This window comes from Eupeodes corollae, chromosome 2 (assembly GCF_945859685.1).
Source record: "Eupeodes corollae chromosome 2, idEupCoro1.1, whole genome shotgun sequence".
NCBI classification, from domain to species: domain Eukaryota; kingdom Metazoa; phylum Arthropoda; class Insecta; order Diptera; family Syrphidae; genus Eupeodes; species Eupeodes corollae.
In genome coordinates this window covers 133,868,003-133,891,235 of record NC_079148.1, presented here as the reverse complement: position 1 = coordinate 133,891,235, position 23,233 = coordinate 133,868,003, and the positions used below count along the sequence as shown (strand labels likewise).

Sequence of the window (23,233 nt, the reverse complement as noted above, 5' to 3'; positions counted from 1 at the left end):
GAAACTTGTCTAACTTTCAAGTCCCTCATGTCGTCTGAACCTGCCCATTGACTCACTGGATTAGGTAATGTAACCTTAAGCTGCAATTATTGACACAATCCACATTGACAGTATTTCTTAGTCCATTGTTTTTCTATGCAATTCTTTAAATTAAATTCAATAAGAATTATGTAAACTCTAAAAAGATCAAAATCCAATTTTTATTATTTCGTACAAGAATTTAGTTTGTCTTTTGTTTCACAGCTTTTTGTATTCCTATAACTTTTAAAAATAAGAACAACAATAATTTAATTGTTGTATAAATAACCAACAGCAAAACAACTAAAATAAATAGCAAACAATCCAAAGAATTTGCTTGGAATATATTAAGTTTTGCAGCAGGTGATTTGAGATGAGTCGGTTTAGGATTTCGTAGCATGTATTCCACCCACCAAACTGCAGTTTCCAAAGGTGGCATTGGTCTGTCTCGAAAATTAACTGATGCTGCTTTTATATTTGCTTGCATTTGTGGATCTTCTAAGACTTTTAAAATGGTTTTCCTCAAACTCTCAGTGGTCATTGTGAAAAAATCCAATTTTTCAGCAACTCCAACTGTCATAGCGTTCCGAAGATTCTAGGGAGAAAAATAAAATACAGTGAGAAGTTAAATAAGACGAACTAAAGTGAAACAGTGTATATTTACCCTATGTTGATCGAAAAAGAGCGGAACTCCGACCATTGGAACTCCCCGCCATATTGCTTCTTGTGTACTCAAGCCACCACAATGTGTTACAAATGCCTTTATTTTAGGATGAGCTAAATTAAAAACAAATATTTAAAAACAAAAGATAAAATTCAATTTTAAAAAATTCGAGTTTTTTTTTACCAAGAATATCACTCTGAGGGAAAAATTGTCGAACAATGGCGTTCTCTGGTAGTTTCTCCTTCCTCAAATATTTAGCATCAAATTTCCACAAGAAACTATAATTTGGCAAAGATTTCATCGTATTGACAATTGTACGAATTTGTTCTTCAGTATAATCTTCACTTTTCATATTTGTTCCCAAGGAAATCAAAATTGTTCCTAATTTTGATTTATCATTCATAAAATCATCCAAGTCCTTGGGAAGTGGTTTGGAATTTTTGATTTGCATTCCGCCAACTTCAATAATATTTGGAGGCAGTGGTTCAACGTAATTGATAGCTGGATGGGAATTGACTAGCGATATGGCGGTATGTTTTGAAATATCCCCCAAATATGGCATGTCCTTGGAGAAGAAAGGACGAATTGTGGCATCAGCACGGGGTAGAAATATTAAACGACGGTATCTTTAAAACACAAAAAGATATATACATACAAAATTAATATACTCGTACAATGTTAACTTTAGTTTGAAATAGAATTGAAGGTTACTCTTATTATGATTAAAAATGGCGGCAATTGTCAAACCTCCTTTGACATTTGTAAAGTAAACAGAAACTGATACAAAATAAACGTCAACATAATTTTAAATATTGCTCACTATCGCAATTTTTAAATTAATGCTCAATTGAAAATTTTTTTGGAACCAAAAATAAAGAAAATTGCGCTTTGAGATCTATTCTTGTACATCATACAAGGCCATCAATTGTAATCTAAATTTGTCATTTAAATAATTTGTCATTTAACCAATTTTATAACTCAATGTTTCTTCGCATTATGCATTGCGTAATTGATTAAATTTGTTCAACACCCATTAAGTTCCATTCGGTCATTCGCACACATTCGGTTTATGCAAGGTTTGAATTGAATAACCCACTTTAAAAACAAACAAGCTACACAATAAGTATAGAAAGAATTGTTTCATCGTTTGTGTACACGTCAATGTCAAATTTCATTTTCATTCTGACACATGCCACACAACTGAAACCCGCAGCCATTTTTAATTTTGACACTTTCGATTTTGACAGTCCACTCAATTTATGACATACATACCTGTTTTATGTCCTGCGAATGAAATGGTATTTATTTTTTTGTTAAACTTACGCTGTATCTCCGATAAAAATCAAAGTGTTTTCCAGCCTCTGCCAAAAACTCATCTCAGGTGAATACATTGTCGAATGATATGGAATATACGCCGGAAAGTAATGATGTGACATTTGATCAATTGTAATCGGTGGATTAAGAAAAGCACTCATTCCAATCAATGGTGGATATTTAAATTTATGCATAAATCCAAGTAAAAGTGGTCCCATCGTATAATCATTCAAAACTAAGTCAAACTTAAAATCATCTGGATAGTTGAGAAGTGTGTGCAGTCCCTTAGATTTGACAATATACTGATTAAGAGTATCACAAGTGTCATAAAACAATGGAATCTGTTGCAACGGACTTATTCCAAAATAATCCTTAAGATCGATTTTAATGTCGCCACTATAAATTGAGTATCCTTCTTCCAAGTGAATATAGTGCAGATTGGATGGAAGTTTTTCACTTGGCTTGGGTAGATCAACCGATAGAACAGTGACATTGTGACCTTGTTCGGCAAGGGTGTGTGTCAGGGCGCTATTCCTATTTAATTATTGTGACAAAAATATGCTTTTAAAACTTGATTTATGATGGCAACATGAGAAGTATACCAAATGTGATGGCTTGGAGATATAACCATCATTAATGCTAGAATATTAGCTCCAATTGTGATTTTAATACTAAAACTCAAAATATAGAATATAAAGACCACAAATAAACGAAACATTTTGATAACAATTCTAACCGACGACGTTAACTTTGAGAATTTCGATCAATTCCGGAACGAAGCCGGCGTTCAACTGTTTTATTTATTTAAGTTAAAGCGCTAAGCGAACCCCATAATTTTCTAGTTTAACTTCTTATTCAATTGATTAAAATCATCACTGCACTAGAATTGCACTGAAAGAAATAAGTACATGGTTGAATTTCTATTTTCATTTTACTTAAATATTTGAAAAAATATTATATTAACAGTGAATTGAAAGTGAAGATGTCAAGGTAATGAAAAAACGGCTCCCGGAAATTACGCCAGAATTTTTTTTGGAAAAAACGCCAGAAAATTCTTCATACAAAATTCTGGTTTTTTTTTATTGGAAAAAAATCCACAAATTTTTCTGGAAAAATTTCGGAATTTCAGGCATCTTTTCCTAAAATTTTTCTCGCGTTTTTTCCATTTAAAGAAATGTAAAAAAGGCAAAAAAAGTATTTGGAAAAAAAGCCAGAAATCAAATTTCTGGCGTTTTTTCCTAAACATGAAAAACTGTATTTTGTATAAACTGCTGTAATAAATAAACAGTTTTACTACACATTCTTTGTCTCTATCATCTATTGTAAAAATTATTGTTTAGTTGCTTTCGCGAATTTATAATTGACACTTGACGTTATGGAAAAAAAACATGCAACGTAGTGTTGTTGCCGTGCAGACATATGAAAATATGGTCGGAGTGCAACTTAAAGTTGCAAGCTTAAGCAGTTGCAGATTCAAACGAAAATTACAAATGTCCACGCGTTTCTGCTTCTTTTTCCAATTTAAAGCAGAAAACATTTTCTGGCGTTTTTTCCAAAAAAATTCTGGCGTTATTTTTTCTGGCGTAATTTCCGGCACCCGAAAAAAACGCTTTCGCTAATAGAATATCTGCCAATTGGCCACCACTTTTACTTCTCAAATGTCAAAATATGGCAGTTTTTAAAATGACAGCTCCCCAAAGCTAAACGTCAAAATCCTTTAGAATTGACATATGGGCATAGCATGTCTTTTCTGTGTACGGTACTGTCTGTCGTGGATAATTTAAGGAAGTAATTTTATTAGTCGATAATAATAGTTTTAGTTCCAATGCTTATTTATTTCTTTCAGTGTAATTTGGTTTTGAAAAAAAATAAATCAAGTTTAAGAAGACCAAACAAACTTTCGTTGAGAGTTGAAAATGAAAAAAAAAAAACATTGTATGTATTGTCAAAATTCATTATAATTTAAATTTATAATTATCATTAATAAACAAACATGTCTAGCATTTTGAAGGTTTAATATTTTAATCTCTTAATTCTTAACCATGACTAAAAACACAAGTCTCTGACCCAGTCTTGCAATTTATTTCATACGTAATCAGTTCAGATATAGAATTTTATTTATTATTAATTTTATTAAGTGAACAAGCAAAAGCGTATGCATTGATGAGGGGGTAAGTTTCCTAAATTTTATGATGCTATTGTTTATGGAGAACAAACTTTAACAAAATTTATCGACGCGAATAGAAATTAGGGGGACCCATAACATTCTAACGAATTTAAACTTTATGATCAAAAACTGTTCGCCAATAGTGCTGCCAAACTACAATTTTCTACAAGTTTTTCGAAATTCTGAAAGTATCAGTTTAAATTTAAAAACTACTATTTTAAGTAGCAACAGATAAATAAACACTATCTTCAAAATTTTATTAAGAAATTCGATAAGAACAAGTTCAAAATAAAACGAATGAATGAATGAAGGTTTTTTTTTTTTATTTTAAATTGTGTAATCTTATCAATAATTGAACTGATATTGATGATTATTTATTTATCTTTAAGCATATTAAATTTTGTATTCTTATTAATAAAATGGACTGAATTCCGATCATAGATTTAAATTTAAAAAAGCTAAAAAAATTCTACAATACGAATTGAAATTGATGGAAAATTTTGTTTCGTTTTTTTTTTTGTAGTTTAAAATAACTGATATTTTTTTTTTATGATGCTAAAATCAATTCATAAATGATATAAATAACAAGTACATAGTAACAATTTTGTCGATAAGAAAATCTGCTGAATCTCGACCATAACAAATTAGATAATACTAATTTGTGTGTCTTATCGATCAATTTTGTCGTGTAAGGATTATCTATACTAATATTATAAAAATAAAGAGCTTGTTTGTTTGTTTGTTTGTTTGAACACACTAATCTCAGGAACTACTAGCCCGATTTGAAAAATTCTTTCAGAGTTAGCTAACTTTGGTTTATTGAAGAAGGATATAGGCTATATATCATTGTACTAACACTGATACGAGAGGAGCGCCAAAAAAAAAATTGTTTCAAAAGCGAGTATTTTTTCCTGTTAAAGTTTTTCCAAAATAGTATGTGACAGAATTATTTCCTTTTATTGGTTCTAAAAAAAGTCGCAACTAAAACAATTGTATGCTAACCAAATTTGTTCTAAAATAAATCAAATATCCAAATATGTATGTACAATTATTTAATTTTATTCAATTTAAAACAAATTTGCTCTTTACATAATTCGCTTTAACTCTATTGAGCTCTAAATAGGGGAGGTATTGTTTTGAATATTGTTTTCAAAAATTTAAAAAAGAAATGAATTTGACAGCCCAAATAAGATATTGCCAAAACTTAATTATAAATTCTTTAAAAAATGCAAAGACAGTTTCAATTTAATAAAAAAACGAAAATTAAATGTTTTGTAGGTTTAAAAATGATTCAAAATTATTTTCAATGACATTCTTTTTTTTTATAAAAAGCAAACACTCAAGGGAATATTACTACCCTTATTATGCAGAGACACAGTATGAGTACTAGGAAAAGGAGAGAATGTTTGAAAGGAGATGTCGGTGGACATTGGTTTTGAATTCCTGAATAGTGTGGTAAGGCATTACACATTCGCGTAGTCCGGCTAAAGAAAGAATCTCTGTATTTGACAGTACGACCGAAGTTGGACTCGAGGGTTTATTGATGAGTGATGAGCATTCCTAGATGCGCAAGTATTACCGTTGAACTGTTCAAGAGGAGGAATGCAGTTTGCTATTTCACTAGAGGGTCAGGCAAGAAACATTACGACGTTGTTCAAGCGAATTAAATGAACTTATGACGATATTATCAGCTATCAATTTAAATGTTCTGCGTTCAATACTATCCAAGAATCTTATAAGTAAGTTGCAGCAGCACCAACCCAGATATAGGAGTTATAATCAAGCTTTGGACGTATATACGTCTTGTAGATAACAGCCAGATCAGAAGGTGTGAAATATTTCTTGCATCGCCTAAGGAAACCCAAACAGCTTGCGGAATTTTTGCCGACATCGCGTATGTGATCTTTCCATAAAAAGTGGTTGGTAGCATACATACCAAGAATGTCTCATTGATGCATGTGCCATCCATGGATAATGGCAATGGGGGGTATATCTCGCTTTGACGATAGAAGACAGCATTGGGTTTTTGAAGCATTAAATTCCACGCGGTTTCTTATTCCCCATTTTACAGTGCTGTTCAGGTCAAAATTTAATGAGTTTGTCTGAAAATGAATATGGAAAGCTAAGAGAACTTTTGCAGCGAAACAATGTATTGGATTAGATGTTGCAGACAGGAGATCATTAATAAAAATGAGAAAGAGTGTTGGAGATAAAACAGAGCCCTAAGGCACACCAGTATTAATTTTGAGATTTTCAGACTTGAATTCATCCAATACTACTTGTTTTGAACGATCCGAAAGGTAATTACTAATCCAATGAAGCAGAGATTCATGAAAACTGAACACGAATTTTCGATAGAGAGCTTGATGCCAAGCCCTATCAAATGCTTTTGAAATTAAGTGCGATAAACTTACTTTCTCCAAAGCGATGTAAAGATTTGCTCTACTGTTCGGTGAGATGAACCATGAGATCACCAGTAGACCTTATGCTTCGAAAGCCGCACTGACGGTCATTAAGAAGCTTTCGATCTTCAAGATATTTCTTGAGCTCATTCTTAATCAGCGTTTCCATGACCTTGGAAAGAAGGGACGTAAGTGCAATCGGTCGGTAAATAGTTGGTGAAAAGGATTCGCTTTCTTTGGCAATGGGCTGGACAAATGCAGTTTTCCATCCTCTCGGAACGAGACCTGAGGAGTAGGACAGATGAAAAAGCTTACGCAGTGGTTTTGCCAGCGTTGAACAACACCACTTCAAAAAAATAGCGGGGATACCATCTGGATCAGCGGATTTATGAATGTTGAGAAGAACCCTTGCCACAGTACGAGTGAGAAAAAAGATTGGTCCCATAGAATCACTAACTCGTTCAAGTACAGGCGGAGTCATTACACTCACTGGCAGAGTGGAATTGGCGGTGACTGCCTAGCAAAGAGAAGCTAATCTCTCTTTACAGAGCTAGCAAAAGAAGTGTCTTTGACAAATAACCTTGGAACCGAGGAAGAATTTGTATGTTTTTTTTGTTACAAAAATCGAATTATTTTTACCAAACAATAATTTTCAATTAAATTTCTTTTGTAATTAATTATACGGATTTATAATAAGAAGTTTCGTTTTGACATTGAATAAAAACGAATAAATAATCATCCTAATTTTTTTTGTAGACTTAAAAAATTATATTTTTGTAATTTGTTGAAAAAAATTACATTTTTATTATATTTAAAATATGAAACACTGGGACAATATTACATCTTTGTTTCTTTAAACGAACTAATAGAATACACAAACTATTACTTTTGATAAAATTTGAGAGTAAAATTTTGCATAGAATCAGGGCCGGCTCCAGGCAATCTTGCGCTTTGTGCAAGATTAGTAGAAAGCCCCGCTTTTTTATATTTTCACACATAAACTGATACACAAGCATAAGCCTTTCCCACACTACCCAGAAGTTAGACTTTCAGTGCGTTGTTTGTTATTGAGGTATCCCAAGTAACCCTAAACCATAAATTAAAACGCAGCTATGAAATAATCAGAAGGGAAACGTATAAACTTGGAAACTTACTTTTCTCGATTTACATTTTGCAAATTCAGAAATGAGATCATCAAAGTCTAAAGACTTTAATAATTCATTTTCAATGGACATTATAGATAAGCCCACCAATATCTTTTGAGTCATGGTTGTCCTAAGACAATTTTTAATACTTTTAAGTTTAGAAAAACTACGTTCTCCTGAAGCTATCGTGGCCAGGATTGTATTAGGGATTTGGAGAGCAATTACTGAATTCGGAACAAAATCTTCAAGGTTTGAACTAAAAATTAAATTTAACACATCTAAACTTGAGATTTGTGGTATAACAAGTGGGATATTAAAATTAGGTTAACTCTTGAAACAATTCTTCTCCATCTTAATCTTTAAAACGACCTAATGTTATAACATTTTGTGAATTAAGGCACGAAGCACGTACATTTTTATTTTTTAAACGTGCGCTTATGTTACTTAAAAATGAAAAATTTATGTTATATGTATCAAGCTAACCTTACTGTATTTTGAAAAAAAATCTACTTTAAATCTTTGTTTCGGGTCTAATATAATTTCAGGACATTCATCAGAATAAAGTCTTTTTCACCGTTGAGATCGCAATGATGAACATATTTATTATTTCTAGGGAACTAGCAAACTGTCTATTATGTCAGCTTCATACAACAACATCTTGTGACCACTTGTGGACTTATAATACCAGGAATATTTTAATTTCGAAACAATCAACCAACTCTGTATCCTATCCTATTATTCAAGCGGTTTTTGCTAGATTTTTCAAAATTTTTCGGGCTGTGTTGCTGTCATTGCCGTTTCCTCTACCTTGTTTAGAAAACAAACGAAAACTCCAAGCTCAGTTCTCAATGCGAATGCAAAAGTTCTTCCTTTTGTTTAACCGCCAATTTTTCTTCAAACCCTCTGGCTTGTAAGTTTTTGTAAAAGAGCTTCCATAAATCGTATTTGCACCTGAAGGGTTTTCAATCCAAACGAATAAGATCACGATTATTCATACCTTTAGGCGAAGCTTTGCATATATAGCAAACTGAGCATTGCACCTACCATTGTTTTTAAAAAAGAATGATTTACAAAAACAGTTTTATCATTAAAAATTATGCTTGAAGTTTTAAAAGTTTCAAGGTTGTTAATTTCATCTTCCATTCGGTTGAACTCTGTTTTTATCGTTTCAATATTTTCTTTTTCATACTCGGAGAAGATGTTCTTGAGTTAGTCCATATATGATCGTTACTAGTTATTTTTTTTTAATTCTAAGGGAACTTTGCACGTTAGCACTAATAGGTAGCACTCGCTCCTGGATTTACTAAAAATTTTTGATTTATATCGCGGGTGCCCTCCACTTCCATCTGATCCCCATTTCCAGGAACACACGGAGGAATCGCCACTGGAATACGATGGAAAGGAATCTCGATCACTTTCTAAAGCCATGATTTTTCATATTTTAAAGATTGTTCTGGAGACTTTTTTAATTTAATTTGTTTAAAGAGTTGGCTTAGAAATGCCTTGCTGTATGCAAGACATGTAATGCGCTCCTCTTCTTCTAGTTCAGATATGGATTTTCTTGACATTGCGTGTAGTAAAACACTACTTGTACATCACTCGGAACTAATGTATTCAACAAGGTTTCATTAAATGTAAATGAAAAAATGTCTTCACGTTACAAAGGCAAAGGTCAACAAGAGCGGATTGGTATCTATAAAAGAGAAAAAAAGAAAGTTGCGCAATGTAGCGGCACTTAAAATTAGATTTGTTTTAAAGACAATATTCAAATCTTTCGATGACAAAAATTTTGAGATTTAACTCTACATTACTTTTTTCACAAAGGATTTAACACATGGTAATATTCACAGAAAAAATTAACTTTTTTTTGTTTGAATAACTTGCTTGAAATACTTACCTGTAATAGATTCTGACATCTTGTCTTTAACTAATTCCACAACTTTTATTTCAGTAAAATTACTCGTAAACGCTTGTTAACACTTGAAAGGTAAATTCGCATGTGAAGGAAATTTAAATGCATTGCATTACAAAGCTCTGCATTGCCAAACTACATTACCCAAATGGTGCAAAACTGAAATATCAAGCTTTTTTGGGACAATATTTGTTAACAAAGATTTCAGTTGTTCTTGTATTTAATTTAGATTTGAAAATTGTTTGGCTTCTAGTAGTAATTAAAGGGATTAATACCTTCAAATAGTGTCTATCACAGTCAGTGCTTCACGTGATTAAGACTTTTATGTCAAAAACCCTAGGTTCAATTAGAATAAACAGTAAGTTAATTTAGTAAACCTTTGTCTAACTGTTTTAAATCAACTGAAATAAAGATTAAATAATCACGTGTGAATCAATTTTTTTATTCCAAAAGATTAAGGCACCATCCTCTTATTCGCTAGAAAAACAAATCTGAAATGTCATGCTTTCATTTCGACATTCTACTTACATCATAATTATACTTAGCAATGATTATTTCTTCATAATTATCTCAATATTTGTTATTATTATTACTGTAACTGCTTTTCATTGCTTAGAAAACAGATAAACAGAATGCACATGCGATCTTGTCAATCAAACAAAACTACCTTTAAAAAGTTGTATTTTAACTTATTTCGGTTGGGAGATCCGTAAAACATTTTTAGTTGTGCCTTGTGAGTTTTTGAATAAAGATCAAACTCATAATTTTTCTGAAAACATTTTCTTAAGATAAAACCGTTTAGTTCAGAAATATGAAATACTTTCATGTGATATTAGTGTTCTTTCTTGGTAGTAGTAGTTTGGTTAATTCTGCTAATATTTTGGGGCTGATGGGAATACCATCGCCAAGTCATCACATTTGGTAAATAATTTTAAATAAATATTCGAATAACTCAGTTTTGAAGTATTGCGAACATTAAATTATAGGAATAGTGTCCTGCTCCGAAGATTAGCCGAACTCGGTCACAATGTGACAGTTCTGTCAGTTGATATGCCAAAACCTCAGGAAAAACTACCACCAAATCTGCATTACATTCATTTGGAAAAAGGCTACTCGATGTATGACAGTGAATTTAAGTTTGACATCACAAGTTTGATTGGAATCCGACCATTTGATTCGATTCCCATGTTCTATGATGCCGGTTGGAAGACTTGTCTTGGCCTTTCACGATCAAAAGGAATGAAACAGCTTTTGGATTATCCCGACAATTTTAAATTCGATTTGATTTTCAATGACTACACTCTTGGTCCGATGCTCTTGGGATTTCTTCACAAGTTCAAATATCCACCATTGATTGGGGTAAGTGCGTATCTCAATCCTCCCAATACAATAGATGGAATGTCAAGTCACAATTACCCAGCTTATGTTCCCTATCATACGACAAGTTTTACTGGAGAAATGAGTTTTTGGCAACGATTCGAGAACACGCTGTTATTTATGTTCGATACAGCGTGAGTTATTTTACGCCGAAAATTGACGTGAAACTGGTTTAATAACTCAATTATTATTTTCCCATTAGATATCGTCGATTGATATATTACCCCAAAATCGATTCAATTATGCGGCCCTACTTCTCCAAAGATATGCCAACACTAGCCCAATTGGAAAAACACACAAAACTCTCGATGGTTAACTCACATCCAGTTATAACCTATATTGAACCAGTGCCACCAAATATTATTGAAATCGGTGGGATGCAAGTTCTCGATGCCAAACCATTGCCTCAGGATTTTGAGAATTTCCTTAACAATAGTCGGAAGAATAAAATTGTGATGGTGTCATTTGGAACAAATATGAAAAGCACCGACTTTAAGGACGATCAAATTGATGTGATATTGAATGCTATGGAAGGGCTTCCTCAGTATGATTTCATTTGGAAATTCGATGTGAAATATTTGAAAAAGCAACTTCCGGGTAATGTGTTTGTTAGGCCATTTTTGCCACAAAGTGATCTTCTGGGTGAGTTGTATTACGTTAATGTTTGATGTTCACGTACATCTAACTGTTTAGAAAATACATAGTCTTAAGGCACGGTTTTAAACGGTTCAAAAATTTGTATTTCTTAATTAGTATTGAATTCTTAAATCACTCATGTCCCAAAAATAAGAAAAAGAGGTTGGGTCTTTCTATTTGTCTTGCTTATAAGTTTGTAGGTTTTAGTGTTATTTTGAAAAAGTTGTTAGTTGAACTATTCTTACAAATTTTAAAATTACAATATTTTTCATATATGCAAGTAGACATAGTTTAGTTTTAAAATTTTGTTTTATTAAATAGATTTTTAGTCCAAAACAAATTTTTACCAATTTAAGTAGCATTTTATAATTTTTTAAAAATTGGATAAAAGAAATTAATTTGGGAGATATCAAGAACACATCAGTTTTTGTGAAATTTGCGTATTATTTTTTGTAGATTTTATTTCTTTATTTAAAAACGGACTGTTGGATTTTTATAAGAAAACTACTGAATAACGAAAACAATATTTTTTGTGAAATAAGAAAAAGTTTAAGGACAATATTTTGAAGTTTTGGAAAGCTGAGTAGAAACTAAATTTCTACCAAGTTTTAGTACTGTTTTCTTTTTGTACGAAAACCACCAATTAGATTTTTTTTTAAATTTTACTAAATATTGACAACAATATCTGTTAAAAGTCAAAAGTAGTTTAAAGTCAATATCTCAAAGTTTTAAAAAGACATTTGAGTCGAAAATCAATTTTTAGCAACTTTTATTAATTTTTTTGTTTATATTTTTATTTTTTGTAAACAAAAACTGTCAATTCGATTTTTCTCAAAGTTTTACTGAATGTTGAAAACAATATGTTTAAGATATAAAAGTAGTTTAAAGCTAACATTTCTAAAGTTTTGAAAAGATATTTAAGTAGAAAATCAATTTTTACCAACTTTTATTATTTTTTTTGTTTAGGTTTTATTTTTTGTAAAAAAAAACTGTCAATTCGATTTTTCTCAAAATTTTTCCAAATGTTAAAAACAATATTTATTATAAGTAAAAATTAGTTGAAAGCCATAATCTTAAAGTTTAAAAAAAATATTTCAGTCGAAAATCAATTTTTACCAACCTTTGTTAATTTTTTTTAAAGTTTTTTATTTTATGTAAAAAACTTTCAATTCGATTTTTCTCAAAATTTTGCCGAATGTTAAAAACAATATTTCTAATAAGATAAAATAGTTTTGAAGCCATAATTTCAAGTTTTTGAAAAGATATTTCAGTTGAAATTCAATTTTTACCAACTTTGAGCAACGTTTTTTTTTTCGTTGCGAAAAATTATTTTGGAGATGAAATCATTTTTTATGTATACTGGTTCAGTATCACGTTAAAATTTATTATATACAGTTTATTGCATAGCATTATTGGGTCGTGAGTTATTCGGGGTTAACCAATATTTGTACCTTTAAAATTGTCCCAAATGTCTTTGAAAACATTTTGTTTAAGATAAATTCAAAATGATTTTTCTTGTCCCAATATCATAGAACTGAAAATAAACCAAAATAAATTGTTTCATAAATTTGTAAGACTGTCCAAAAATTTCAAGACGTTTTATTTGCTATAAAAAACATCCAAAAATTTCAAGGATTTTGAAATTAATGTTATAAGTTTTGTATGCTATAATCACTCGTCGTCCCAAAAACTAAAATTGTCAAATTGCTAATTAGTCAGTCCTATAAAAATTAAAAATCAAATTTTATCACAATAATTCTCCTACCAAATCATTAAATTGGAGAAAAGAACCAAAATTACATTTTTGTAGAAATGTGTAAAATTGTCCCAAAATGTCTTCAAAAAATGTTCCCTAAATTGTAAACTCAAATGATTCACCTTATATTTTGTAGAAACAAGTCATAATTATTCTTGTACCAAATCATAAAATTAGCCCAAATTTAAAAATATAAAAAGAATTTGGTCATACCTGAAACTTGTCTCAAAATGAAACTTAAGTCATTCCTTAGACATTTCATACTTGTGTCCGAATTGTGTAATAAAGTCGTTCTTTGAAGGTTTTTCACAAAAAAATGTGTACGAATACCAAAATAAGTTATGTCCCAAAAAAAAATTAAATGCACAACTGGGTCGTTCATAGGTGATCCAAAAGGCCAAAAGGTCTGTTTAAATAAGTATCTGCATGTATTTTGAAATGTAAATTATAATCTGCAAAATAAATTATTTTTCAAAAATATTAATAGTCCAGTTAATAAAGGTTTTCACCTCAAAAAAAAATCCAACAGTTTTGAAACTTGGCACAGTTACAAAGAGATGTCTGGTGATGACCCAAAGAAAGTCCCCAAGAATACGACGTGAGCTCTCGCGGTAGTGAAGAGAAACATGGTGTTTGTTTCAATTTTTCACGTTTATCTCGAAAGCTATTGGTCGTATCAAAAAATTTCGTTCTCCCAAATTAAAACTCAATAAATTTTATAAAAAAAAGCTTAGGTGATTTTGTTCGTATCTGTTATAGTTTATAAAATAACTCTAGCGGCAGTGAAGAGAAACATACGTTTTTTCGGTTTTATTTTGAAAACTATTTTCCGTATCAAAAAATCTTTGACGTTATGCAAAAAGGTCTTAAGTCAGAAACTGCTGTTTTTCTTAAAACCAAATTGAAAGTTGATTAGCTATTCACAAATCTGGATTAAACTTATGTGAAAAAATAATGATGGTAAATAAGTTTTGAAATGATGACCTATATAACATGTTAATACATTTTTTCAAATTCATAAGTTTTTACCGTTATTTTGATGACTTAAGTCTTTAGGATCCTCTCATTTCGTATTATTTGAAAAAATGTTGTTTCTTTGTATGACTTAAGTCAGAAAATAAAACATTGCCATTTAGTTTTAAATAAGAAATTCTTTTATTTATAAAAAGGTTAAGAGTATAAAGTTAAGAAAAATTAATATTTATGTAGTTTCTGTTTCTTCGTCTTCATCTACCAAATCGGGATCATCATTTGTTGCGGTGTTGGCAAATTTTTATAAAAGTCGTGAAACACAGGTGGTACTAAGCTTAAAAGAGAACACAAATCCCTTTTTTTCTCATCAGATATCGGGACTAAAGTTCTGTACTTTGCTTGGAGTGGATAATTTTTGAGGCATCTATTTTTTCCTCTTCTTAGGAAGCTTAAAATCTTGAAGTCTTCAATGTGGTTTAAGTTGTTTTTGTATCGAACCAACCCATTCTGCTGGTATTGCAGCCATTGCACATTATGCCAAGAAAACTGCTCGTTAATAGCATTTTTTTTTTTTGCACACAAAAACTGTCTTCAGTAAAGCAGCAAAATCAAAGAATTCCTCTTGCTGCATTTCATGAACTTGAAACTTCTTTTTTAAGCCAGCTGTTCTTACTAGCTGGAACCAATCGTGGGGGTGATAAACAGGTGTTTTAGTTTTTTTTTTTTGTTTTTCAATCATTGAATGATCCACGTCACATTCCATATGTGTATGACCCGGAACAAGGAACTTGTGGTTGATGGTTAGATTGGGGAACTTAATTTGAGCCATTAAAAACATAGCCGCCACATGACTGTTTTTATTTTGTCCCCCGCAAGTGTCTGAATAGAATGTGACCTCAGACACGCAATCAGGTAGCTTCTTCAAGTGAGCATACAGGCAGGAAGCTATTTCATTTCCCCCTCTAGCAGCTAGAGCATCATGCCACATGTAGTGTGTTGAATCTCCGGTAGCATTATCGTGAACAGTAAGGTTATACGTCCATAACTGCCTTTTATAAAATGCTACCGAAGATCCAACAAACGGTGTTGGCAAGCATTGCTGAAGTTCGAAGCTGAAGCATTTTTTTTGCGTGCTGTCTTGTGCTGCTAGCTTATCAGCTTTTTTGGCATCGTAAGCTGCACTAGCCTGCTCATGATGGATTTGGAGATGGTTTTCAGCTTCTTGTTTTTCTTCTTCATTAGCAGCAACTTGAACACGCATGTTAAGGGTGTCGCATTTATAGCAGGTATCCACTTTTGGTTTTTTAAAAGAGAGTTTTAAATTGTGAAATTCCCTCTCATAAGTTGAACGACCGACAAAATTCTCTCGTCCGTCTTTGTATAGGTCGTACATAATCCTCAAGTTTAGATAAGAAGGTAAGAACTTCTTTTCATTTGTACGCCTGGTGTAATGGCTTTCATAGCTGGGAAATGATTTGATATGAGCCACGACTTCATTAAGCTCCTCTGCAGATTTTTTGTTTTTCGAAGCTTTTTTGCCTCTTTGGTCGTCCACTGTAATGCCGGATGTGCTTAGCATTTTATTTTTGATGGCGTTTGATATGAACCGTTCTTTTTCGTTCAAAGTTTTGCTAAAACAACCCTTGCACACAGAAACTCTTGCACCGTTTACTTCAAGGAAGTATTCATAAGTAACTTCCCGGCTTTTCGTACTCCCAACTTTTCTTTTGCGAGAAACCTGTTTTTCTTTCACATTTATAAGATTTGCGATGAAGGCAACTCTTTTGTCGTGGGTGCCAAGCGACCAGTACTCGTCAAAAATTAGTTTCCTTATATCATCTTTAAGGAAAGAACTGCACTATTTTCTACATTTTGTTAAAATTTGTAATTCTCTTGCTTTAACAACTTTTCCGCTTACACTGACGTAACTTTTGCCGCTATGAATTTGGTCAGTTCGTTCTTTTCTTATGCGCCTAGACTACTTCTTTACATTGATTTCCATGTTCTCACCTTCTGCTTCTTGATTAACTTCAATTGAACTCATTGCAACATCATTTATTTCGTTATCACTGTTTTCTTCTTCTGGGACAAAATCTTTATCCATAATGCTATCATCAGAATCAAAAATGTTTGGCAAATCAGCAGGTAACGAAGGAGCTGGTGAAGACTCAGGTGAAGCTGTTTTTTCAGCAGCAGAAGCACATCCAGCATTTTCTGATAAACAGTTTATTTAATTCTTAATATTACTCTCTATTAAAAATAAAGCATACTTACTACGGTTTCCAGAATTTGCCAAAGCTAAATTCAATATGTATTTACTTCTTTTACTCATTACAATAATTGCACAACACTTATCGAATAATAATATTAAATTATTTGCTGTTGAAAATATTTTCACACGAATTTAGAGAACCAAACACTGAAATAGTAATGAGATAAGTGAGATATTATTATTCAGTTGAAATGCGTTTAAAAAAGCACAAGGTAACTAGATTAGACAGGCGTTGCAATAACCGTTTATTTTCTTCGCTTTCTTGTTCCGTTTTTGGAGGTTTTTTCTAAATGTTACCACTTCAAAGAAATTTTCTGCAGCAGATTTTTAATAATATTTTTGATTTTCTATATACCATCTAAAAATATTAACTTATTAAATTTAATCAGTAAGTCCCACTTGTACAGAATCTTCGTTAAAATCAAGTGCAGTAGATTTTATTTCAAGGCAGTAGATTTATGTTGAGAAAAAAATGCAGTTTATCTACTGCAATTGCAGTAAAGTGACCACCCTGGTATTGTAACAAAAAAAGTGACAGGTAACTAGATCAGACGATGAAAAAACCGTTTATTTCTTCGCTTTTTTGTTTAGTTTGTTGACTGTTTTTCTAAAAACAAAATCCAAATAAAGATAAGTATAATGTAGGCTATGCTCCATTTTGATTTTTCCGTTAGGTATAAAAGTCTTAAGTTGACTTAAGTACTTAGAAGAAAATTTAATGTTTCAGAGGCATCGGTCACAAAGTCTTAAATCAACTTAAGACGTTAATACCCAACCGAGTATGCATTTTTCAGACTTATTGCCTTAATACTAATTTATTACGATGGGAAGTAGTTGTGCTAGACTTTAGTCGTAAGTACCAAACGAAAGAGAAAAAAATAAGTTATTAAACCCTATCAAAAGCCCAAAATGCAATTTTTTGACTTAAGACGTTTTTACCTAACGCCAAAGAAATAACCTTGTACAAAATTAAAGCTTGATATTGATTTGTTTGTACTTGTTTTAGTTTGTAAAATAACTCTATAGAGGCATTTAAGGAAAACATGTGTCCCACTATATGGCTTATTGCCTGAATGCCTAGAGAATAAGCATTTAAGGAGGTTACTTTATCATCTCCGACAATGCCACTCACTATTGACATGATCATTTGTAACTGGAAATGAAGGATAACTTTGGAACCATTTTGACAGCTTTGCAATGTCTGTATTATCCCTAATTTTACGTGCCTCCCCAAAATCTTCATGTTGCTCACTAGTAGAAAAAAGAACGCCAGTGAATTCTGTGAGTGATGAGAAAATTTCATGAGTAGCAGTCAGACCTACACTACCAATGATTCCACGCCCCTCTGTTGTCAAACCACCCACACTCTTTATTCCACGTATTAGAGTTTGTACCGCACCCCTGCCCAAAATCGGTTAGTTCTTCTCATAGCAAAGTAACCCTCTTGCACAAAGTTTTTAAATTCATCTGGGGTCATCACGGAATGCAGCTTATCATGTCCTGCAAATACAGGTGGCATGATTTGGCGTACGAGAAGTGTCATGGAAATATGGAATCTTGTTCTTCATACAGTAAATATGGCTAAGCGTAATCATATTAAACAACTGAATCCATAAGGCTGCTGTTGGTCTATTAGATTTGAGTTTGTTGAAATTTGTTTGTAGTTTCTCACTATTGGATAAAATGAGGGTTGTTTTAGTGCAAACAACGAAGGAGACTCATCTACAAAATTTTTTATGATATTTTGGATTTCCTTTCATTCATGTTGACTTATGTCAACTTGTTCCATTATTATTATTAAAACACGTACTACTTTAGCGAAAGCTTTTCCTTGCAGAATTTTTTCAACAGAAACCGGAGCGTATATAGGAGGTACTCATCAACTCTTGAAGACCATTTCCACTCATCAAAAAACCTTGTGAACCAATATAGGAAATAAACAGTTGAAATCGACCCAATCTGACTACGCATTTTGATAGACGGGACTCAGATGAAGCTGTGGCAATGATTTGTTTACTTTTTATATAAAAAGGCTGGTTACTATTTTTGGTCAAATTTGTCACACAGACAGTGTCGCATGGTTTTGACTGTTACATTTCTTCGGAACACGCATTTACATTCTCAAAAACTAAATTTTTCCGACACCTGTTTTTTGAAATGTTCCCAAAGGAAGTACTCCAACTTCTCTAGTTAATTTAGCACAAGATAGTTTTTCAGCTTTTGCATTCGCGTGTCAGTTTCTTTTCCTATGCAGCGATGCATCTTATTCCACTCAAAGAATGAAATTTATTTAGTCTATCTAACGTTCTGGCATTATCAAACACAAATTGGTAAAATAAACCGCTTGAATCTGGTCGAATGTGGCAAATAGCTGATATCTTCAACAACTGAACTTCATTGTATGAAGAACAAAACCTTAAGCTTGATATTAGGTTTACCAACTTCTAAGAACTAATCTTTCTGTATATAAATAAGGCAATGCTGCTTACCATTGGAGACATGAATGATCTGGGACACACAGCTGATATAATGCTATGCCCTATTGCAATACACATCCTTCGTCTATTTTCAATACACTTTTTCTTTATTGTAAGAGTTTCCAGAAACGTTTTTAGGTACACAATCGTGGTCAACATGTTTGAAAAAATCATCACATGTTTCCCATAAATGCCCATAGAGTTATTTTACAAACTAAAACAAGACAAAATAAATCGATATCAAATTTCTCTAGGAAATTTTTAAGCTTTAATTTTGTAGAAGATTATTTTTTGATACGACAAATAGTTTTCAAAATAAAACCGAAAAACTGGAAAAACAAATGTTTCTCTTCACTGCCGCTAGAGTTATTTTATAAATTACAACAGATAAACGTAAAAACTGAAACAAACAAATATATCTTACGAACTAAAATAGCTAGAGACTAGAATTAAATTTTATATAATACATATATTGTAACGTGATATGAAAGAAGTATATTTTTTTGAAAAAAAAATCCATTTAACGGTTTTTTGTATGCATCAAAAAAACTGAAAAAATTTGTCACCTGCTAAATTTTACGACTAAAATGTGATTTCATCTCCAAAACTATTTGGTGCAACGAAAAATAATGTTTTTGACATCTGATAAAATTTTGAGAGAAATCGAATTGAACAGTACATATAGACAAACTTTTAAGCAAGACAAATCGACAGACGGGATGGGAAGTTATCATTGTGGGTCGCATCCCAGCCTCTTTTTAAATATCAATATATCCCAAATTTTCAACAAATTCGGAATGTATTTTTAATTATTCACAATGCGTTTTGACATATTCGTCATTTTGGTGATCTTTTTTGATATTCACGGAAACAAACAGAATTTAATTGCATTTAACATAAGTTCAGAACTTTCCACGTGAATATTTCCAAAACCTATAAAACAATCATTTTACTAATTAAAAAGTGTTGAGTCTACATTTTTAACAAATTAGCCTTTGCACTGCAATATTTTGTGTAATCAAATTTTGAAGGTCATTTTCATAAAATTGACATTGACTTTGGAACTTCTCCATCATTATAACTAATAATGTTATCATTTTACTAATTTCAGTTTGCATTAGCATGGCTAACACACAATAAAAAAATTATTTTTTTCTTTCAAGCTCATCCGAAGATAAAGGCTTTTGTTACACACTGTGGAGCTCTAAGCACGCACGAATCTATTTTTCGAGGTGTTCCTATGATTGGAGTTCCATTGTATTTCGAGCAACACCGAGTAAATTTTAACAAAACAAAAATTATAAAGATTCTAATTTGTTTTATTTTTTTCTTATAGAACATCCAAAGATCAATTTTGTCAGGCATAGCCGTAGAACTTGACTTCCGAACCATGACTACCATTGAACTAATCAATGCCATCAAGAATGTTGTGGAAAGCCCTCAAATTGCAGCCAATATCAAACGAATTTCAGCTGAATTCCGTGATCGACCCATAAAACCTTTAGATTTGGCAATTTGGTGGACGGAATATTTGTTACGAAATCCGAACCCTGTTCATCTTGAATCACCAGCCGCAAAGTTAAACATATTTCAAGCCAATTCCCTGGATATTCTCTTTGTTCTATGGACTTTTTTGGCATTGTTCACCTGGATTACTGTCAAAGTTCTTCTATTGATTTGGCGAAAGTTGAGTCCTCAAAGCAATATCAAAAGAACATCAAAACTAAAGACCCATTAATCAGCCATTACGTAATTATTTTGATTTCACTATGCGAAGCCAATTCAATGTGATGGAACATAAATAATCAGCTAATTATATTCGAAACAAACAAACCTTAAATTAACAAAAAATCAAATCTTTTTGTATAAAGATTGAAGAATATACAAAAAAATGATGCCTAAGTTCTTTTACAAATTTGGTCAAAAGCCTCTAATTTAACAAATGAACGTGTTGGAGTAGAATTTTGTGTGTTTTCGTTTTGTTTTTAAACTTTTTTATTGGTGAAAGTTCGTTGACTTGCTTGTTTTTATTTTTTAGCATAAACTTTTATTTCTTAAAAAATAGTGAGCAATCATCAAAATAGAGGTGAATCTTTTTTTTTTGAAAAGAATTCTTGATTGCAAAGTCATCTAAATAAATACGCACTTTTGTAATAAATTCTATTCAAATTAAGATTGAACTAGATTTTGCATCGTGAAGAAAGGGGGAGATTTTTTAAAAATATAGTTTTCTTAATTAAAATTGATGTGAATTCATAATTTCTAATTAAAGTATGAATGATTTTTGTTTGTTTGTTTTATTTTTACTATTTTTTTTGAATAGAAAACGTGCCAATGACCTCCTTTAAGTCAGTCAAATTAATACTTCTTTGTGGGGGAGTTACCATAAATACTGAATGAGATCAGATTTAAGACATATGAATCTATTAAGGCGGAGGAGGAGTGTGCTATTTTACGATAAGGTAGGTCAGTCTCGATTTACGAAGTATCAATTTTTTAATAATCTCAAATCGTAAAGAAGACATTGAGACTTTAGTTCAAGGTGGGAGTATACGAATCTAGTATTGCCTTTTAAAGAAAGTGTTGGTCTTAAGGGTAGCCTTATTTGAATCTTTAGGAGTTTAAATCTTAAAGATGTGATAGAAAGTTTGTTTTTTTTGGTGCAGATAACTTAAGTCCCTAAAAAAAATATGTACATTTTTGCATGTCAATAAATGGCGTGGATTTTAATGGGTTTGTTTACTTAGGTAATAAAAACTATGATTTATGGCTTATCATTGCTAAGGTCATGCAAAATATTTCATTTAATTGAAATTTTTTTAAAAATTAAATATGGCTACGAGAAGAGAAACGTATAGTGAAACCGAGACAAACCAAAACGATAAAAGGAATCTAATATGAGGCTGTCTATTTTGGACCGAAATTTGTCAAGGTATAGTTTACGAAACCCAACTTAAACTTTACTAGAATACGAATTTTATTATAACCAACGCCAATTTCAATAACCAAGGCTCAATACACAACATAACCCCCCAAAACAAAGTTGCAGTCAACGACGAAGGTTCTAACTTCAGCTATCATTTCGAAAAGCCACGTAAGTCTTTTTCCGCGAGAAAGCTACCTTAATTATGCGTGAAGAAGTTAAGGCGTATATAGGCTAACCATGTCATCACACAATACTTTAAACGGTCTTGTATTATTTTGCCGTGGTTTGATAAAGTTAATTATTTTCACGCTTTAGTCAAACACCTCTTTAAGGGAGACCGCAATTTTTTTCATTGCAAGGGCATGGTAATGTAGACCGCAATGGCTACTGGTGCATCCTTTACCAATTTTCTTTATTCTTGCGAAGGCACCGGATGTTTTTCCAGTCATGGCCATGGCACCGTCCGAGCATAAATCCACGCAGTTAACCCTTGTTATCTCATTTACAAGAAAAATATTGTCATTAAATTAAAAATTGGTAACGGCTTGCAGAAGAGCAGATCCTTTTGAAAGAACTGTAGATATTAGTAGCGCACAAATGCTATTAAATAGCCAACTCTGCAAAATCCATTGATTCATCCATTTGCAGCCCATATTTTGTGACTTTTATTCGTAAAAGAAAAGTAGCTTCCATATTTTCCGCTTAGTTTTTGATTCGTCTTGATATTGTGTTATTTCACAAAGGAACGGTGTCAACTAATTTTTTGCCCCTTTCACCCAAACATTCAACAATGTTTTTAACACATGGCTTTAATAAGTTTTCAGCAGTGGTATGGGCTTCACCAATTTGAGCGATTCGAAAACTTACCACCAAGTAGGACGCCATCAACGCATTTTCGTTCACTGTATTTGAGTGATAAATAATAATAGTTTGAGATTTAGTAAGTTCAGCATAGTTTCTTTTAAAGAAATCAGTCGGTTTGCTATTGCAATCTGGAGGAATCCCTGCCAAGTGACGTTTCATTTTTGCTGGAAACATTTCACTATTTGGCAACACTTTGCCGGAAATTACGCATTGGGGTTTGTTGTCACTTGTCTTAGAAAATCTCGAATTCAAATATGAATCGTGGTACTTTCTTTTAACTGATTTTTTTTCTGTAGTATTGATCACCGTGGAACTATCAGTAAACTATCAG

The 23,233-nt window shown here is 31.9% G+C and overlaps 2 protein-coding genes and 1 long non-coding RNA gene across 3 annotated transcripts; 1 reads left to right on the top strand and 2 right to left on the bottom strand.

Annotated features, from left to right (window-relative positions):
- Positions 1-166: 166 nt before the first annotated feature.
- Positions 167-2,798, bottom strand: LOC129944662 (UDP-glucosyltransferase 2-like). Its single transcript, XM_056054254.1, has 5 exons — positions 2,599-2,798; positions 2,006-2,530; positions 866-1,308; positions 683-795; positions 167-613 (listed from the first exon to the last, which is right to left on the bottom strand). The coding sequence occupies exons 1-5, from the start codon at positions 2,712-2,714 to the stop codon at positions 221-223; spliced, it is 1,590 nt and encodes a 529-aa protein (XP_055910229.1). The 5' UTR covers positions 2,715-2,798; the 3' UTR covers positions 167-220.
- A 5,236-nt stretch (positions 2,799-8,034) lies between these two features.
- Positions 8,035-10,232, bottom strand: LOC129944663 (uncharacterized). Its single transcript, XR_008781474.1, has 3 exons — positions 10,048-10,232; positions 9,898-9,958; positions 8,035-9,403 (listed from the first exon to the last, which is right to left on the bottom strand). It is a non-coding gene; the product is annotated as an uncharacterized LOC129944663 (long non-coding RNA).
- Positions 10,233-10,338: 106 nt separating this feature from the next.
- Positions 10,339-21,412, top strand: LOC129944661 (UDP-glucosyltransferase 2-like). The gene is made up of 5 exons (XM_056054253.1): positions 10,339-10,543; positions 10,609-11,133; positions 11,202-11,641; positions 20,276-20,388; positions 20,449-21,412. Exons 1-5 carry the CDS (start codon positions 10,434-10,436, stop codon positions 20,848-20,850), a joined length of 1,590 nt encoding a protein of 529 aa, XP_055910228.1. The 5' UTR covers positions 10,339-10,433; the 3' UTR covers positions 20,851-21,412.
- The last annotated feature ends 1,821 nt before the right edge of the window (positions 21,413-23,233 follow it).

What these genes read in the sequence shown, in the direction of transcription:
- LOC129944661 (XM_056054253.1), top strand. Translation starts at nt 10,434, where the DNA reads ATGAAATACTTTCATGTGATATTAGTGTTCTTTCTTGGTAGTAGTAGT. An exon ending in TTATTTATGTTCGATACAGC is followed by an intron (nt 11,134 to 11,201) that starts GTGAGTTATTTT and finishes TTTTCCCATTAG; the next exon opens with ATATCGTCGATTGATATATT. An exon ending in GCCACAAAGTGATCTTCTGG is followed by an intron (nt 11,642 to 20,275) that starts GTGAGTTGTATT and finishes TTTTCTTTCAAG; the next exon opens with CTCATCCGAAGATAAAGGCT.
- LOC129944662 (XM_056054254.1), bottom strand. Translation starts at nt 2,714, where the DNA reads ATGTTTCGTTTATTTGTGGTCTTTATATTCTATATTTTGAGTTTTAGT. An exon ending in TCTCCAAGCCATCACATTTG is followed by an intron (nt 2,531 to 2,598) that starts GTATACTTCTCA and finishes ATAATTAAATAG; the next exon opens with GAATAGCGCCCTGACACACA. An exon ending in CCCTCAGAGTGATATTCTTG is followed by an intron (nt 796 to 865) that starts GTAAAAAAAAAC and finishes TTTTTAATTTAG; the next exon opens with CTCATCCTAAAATAAAGGCA.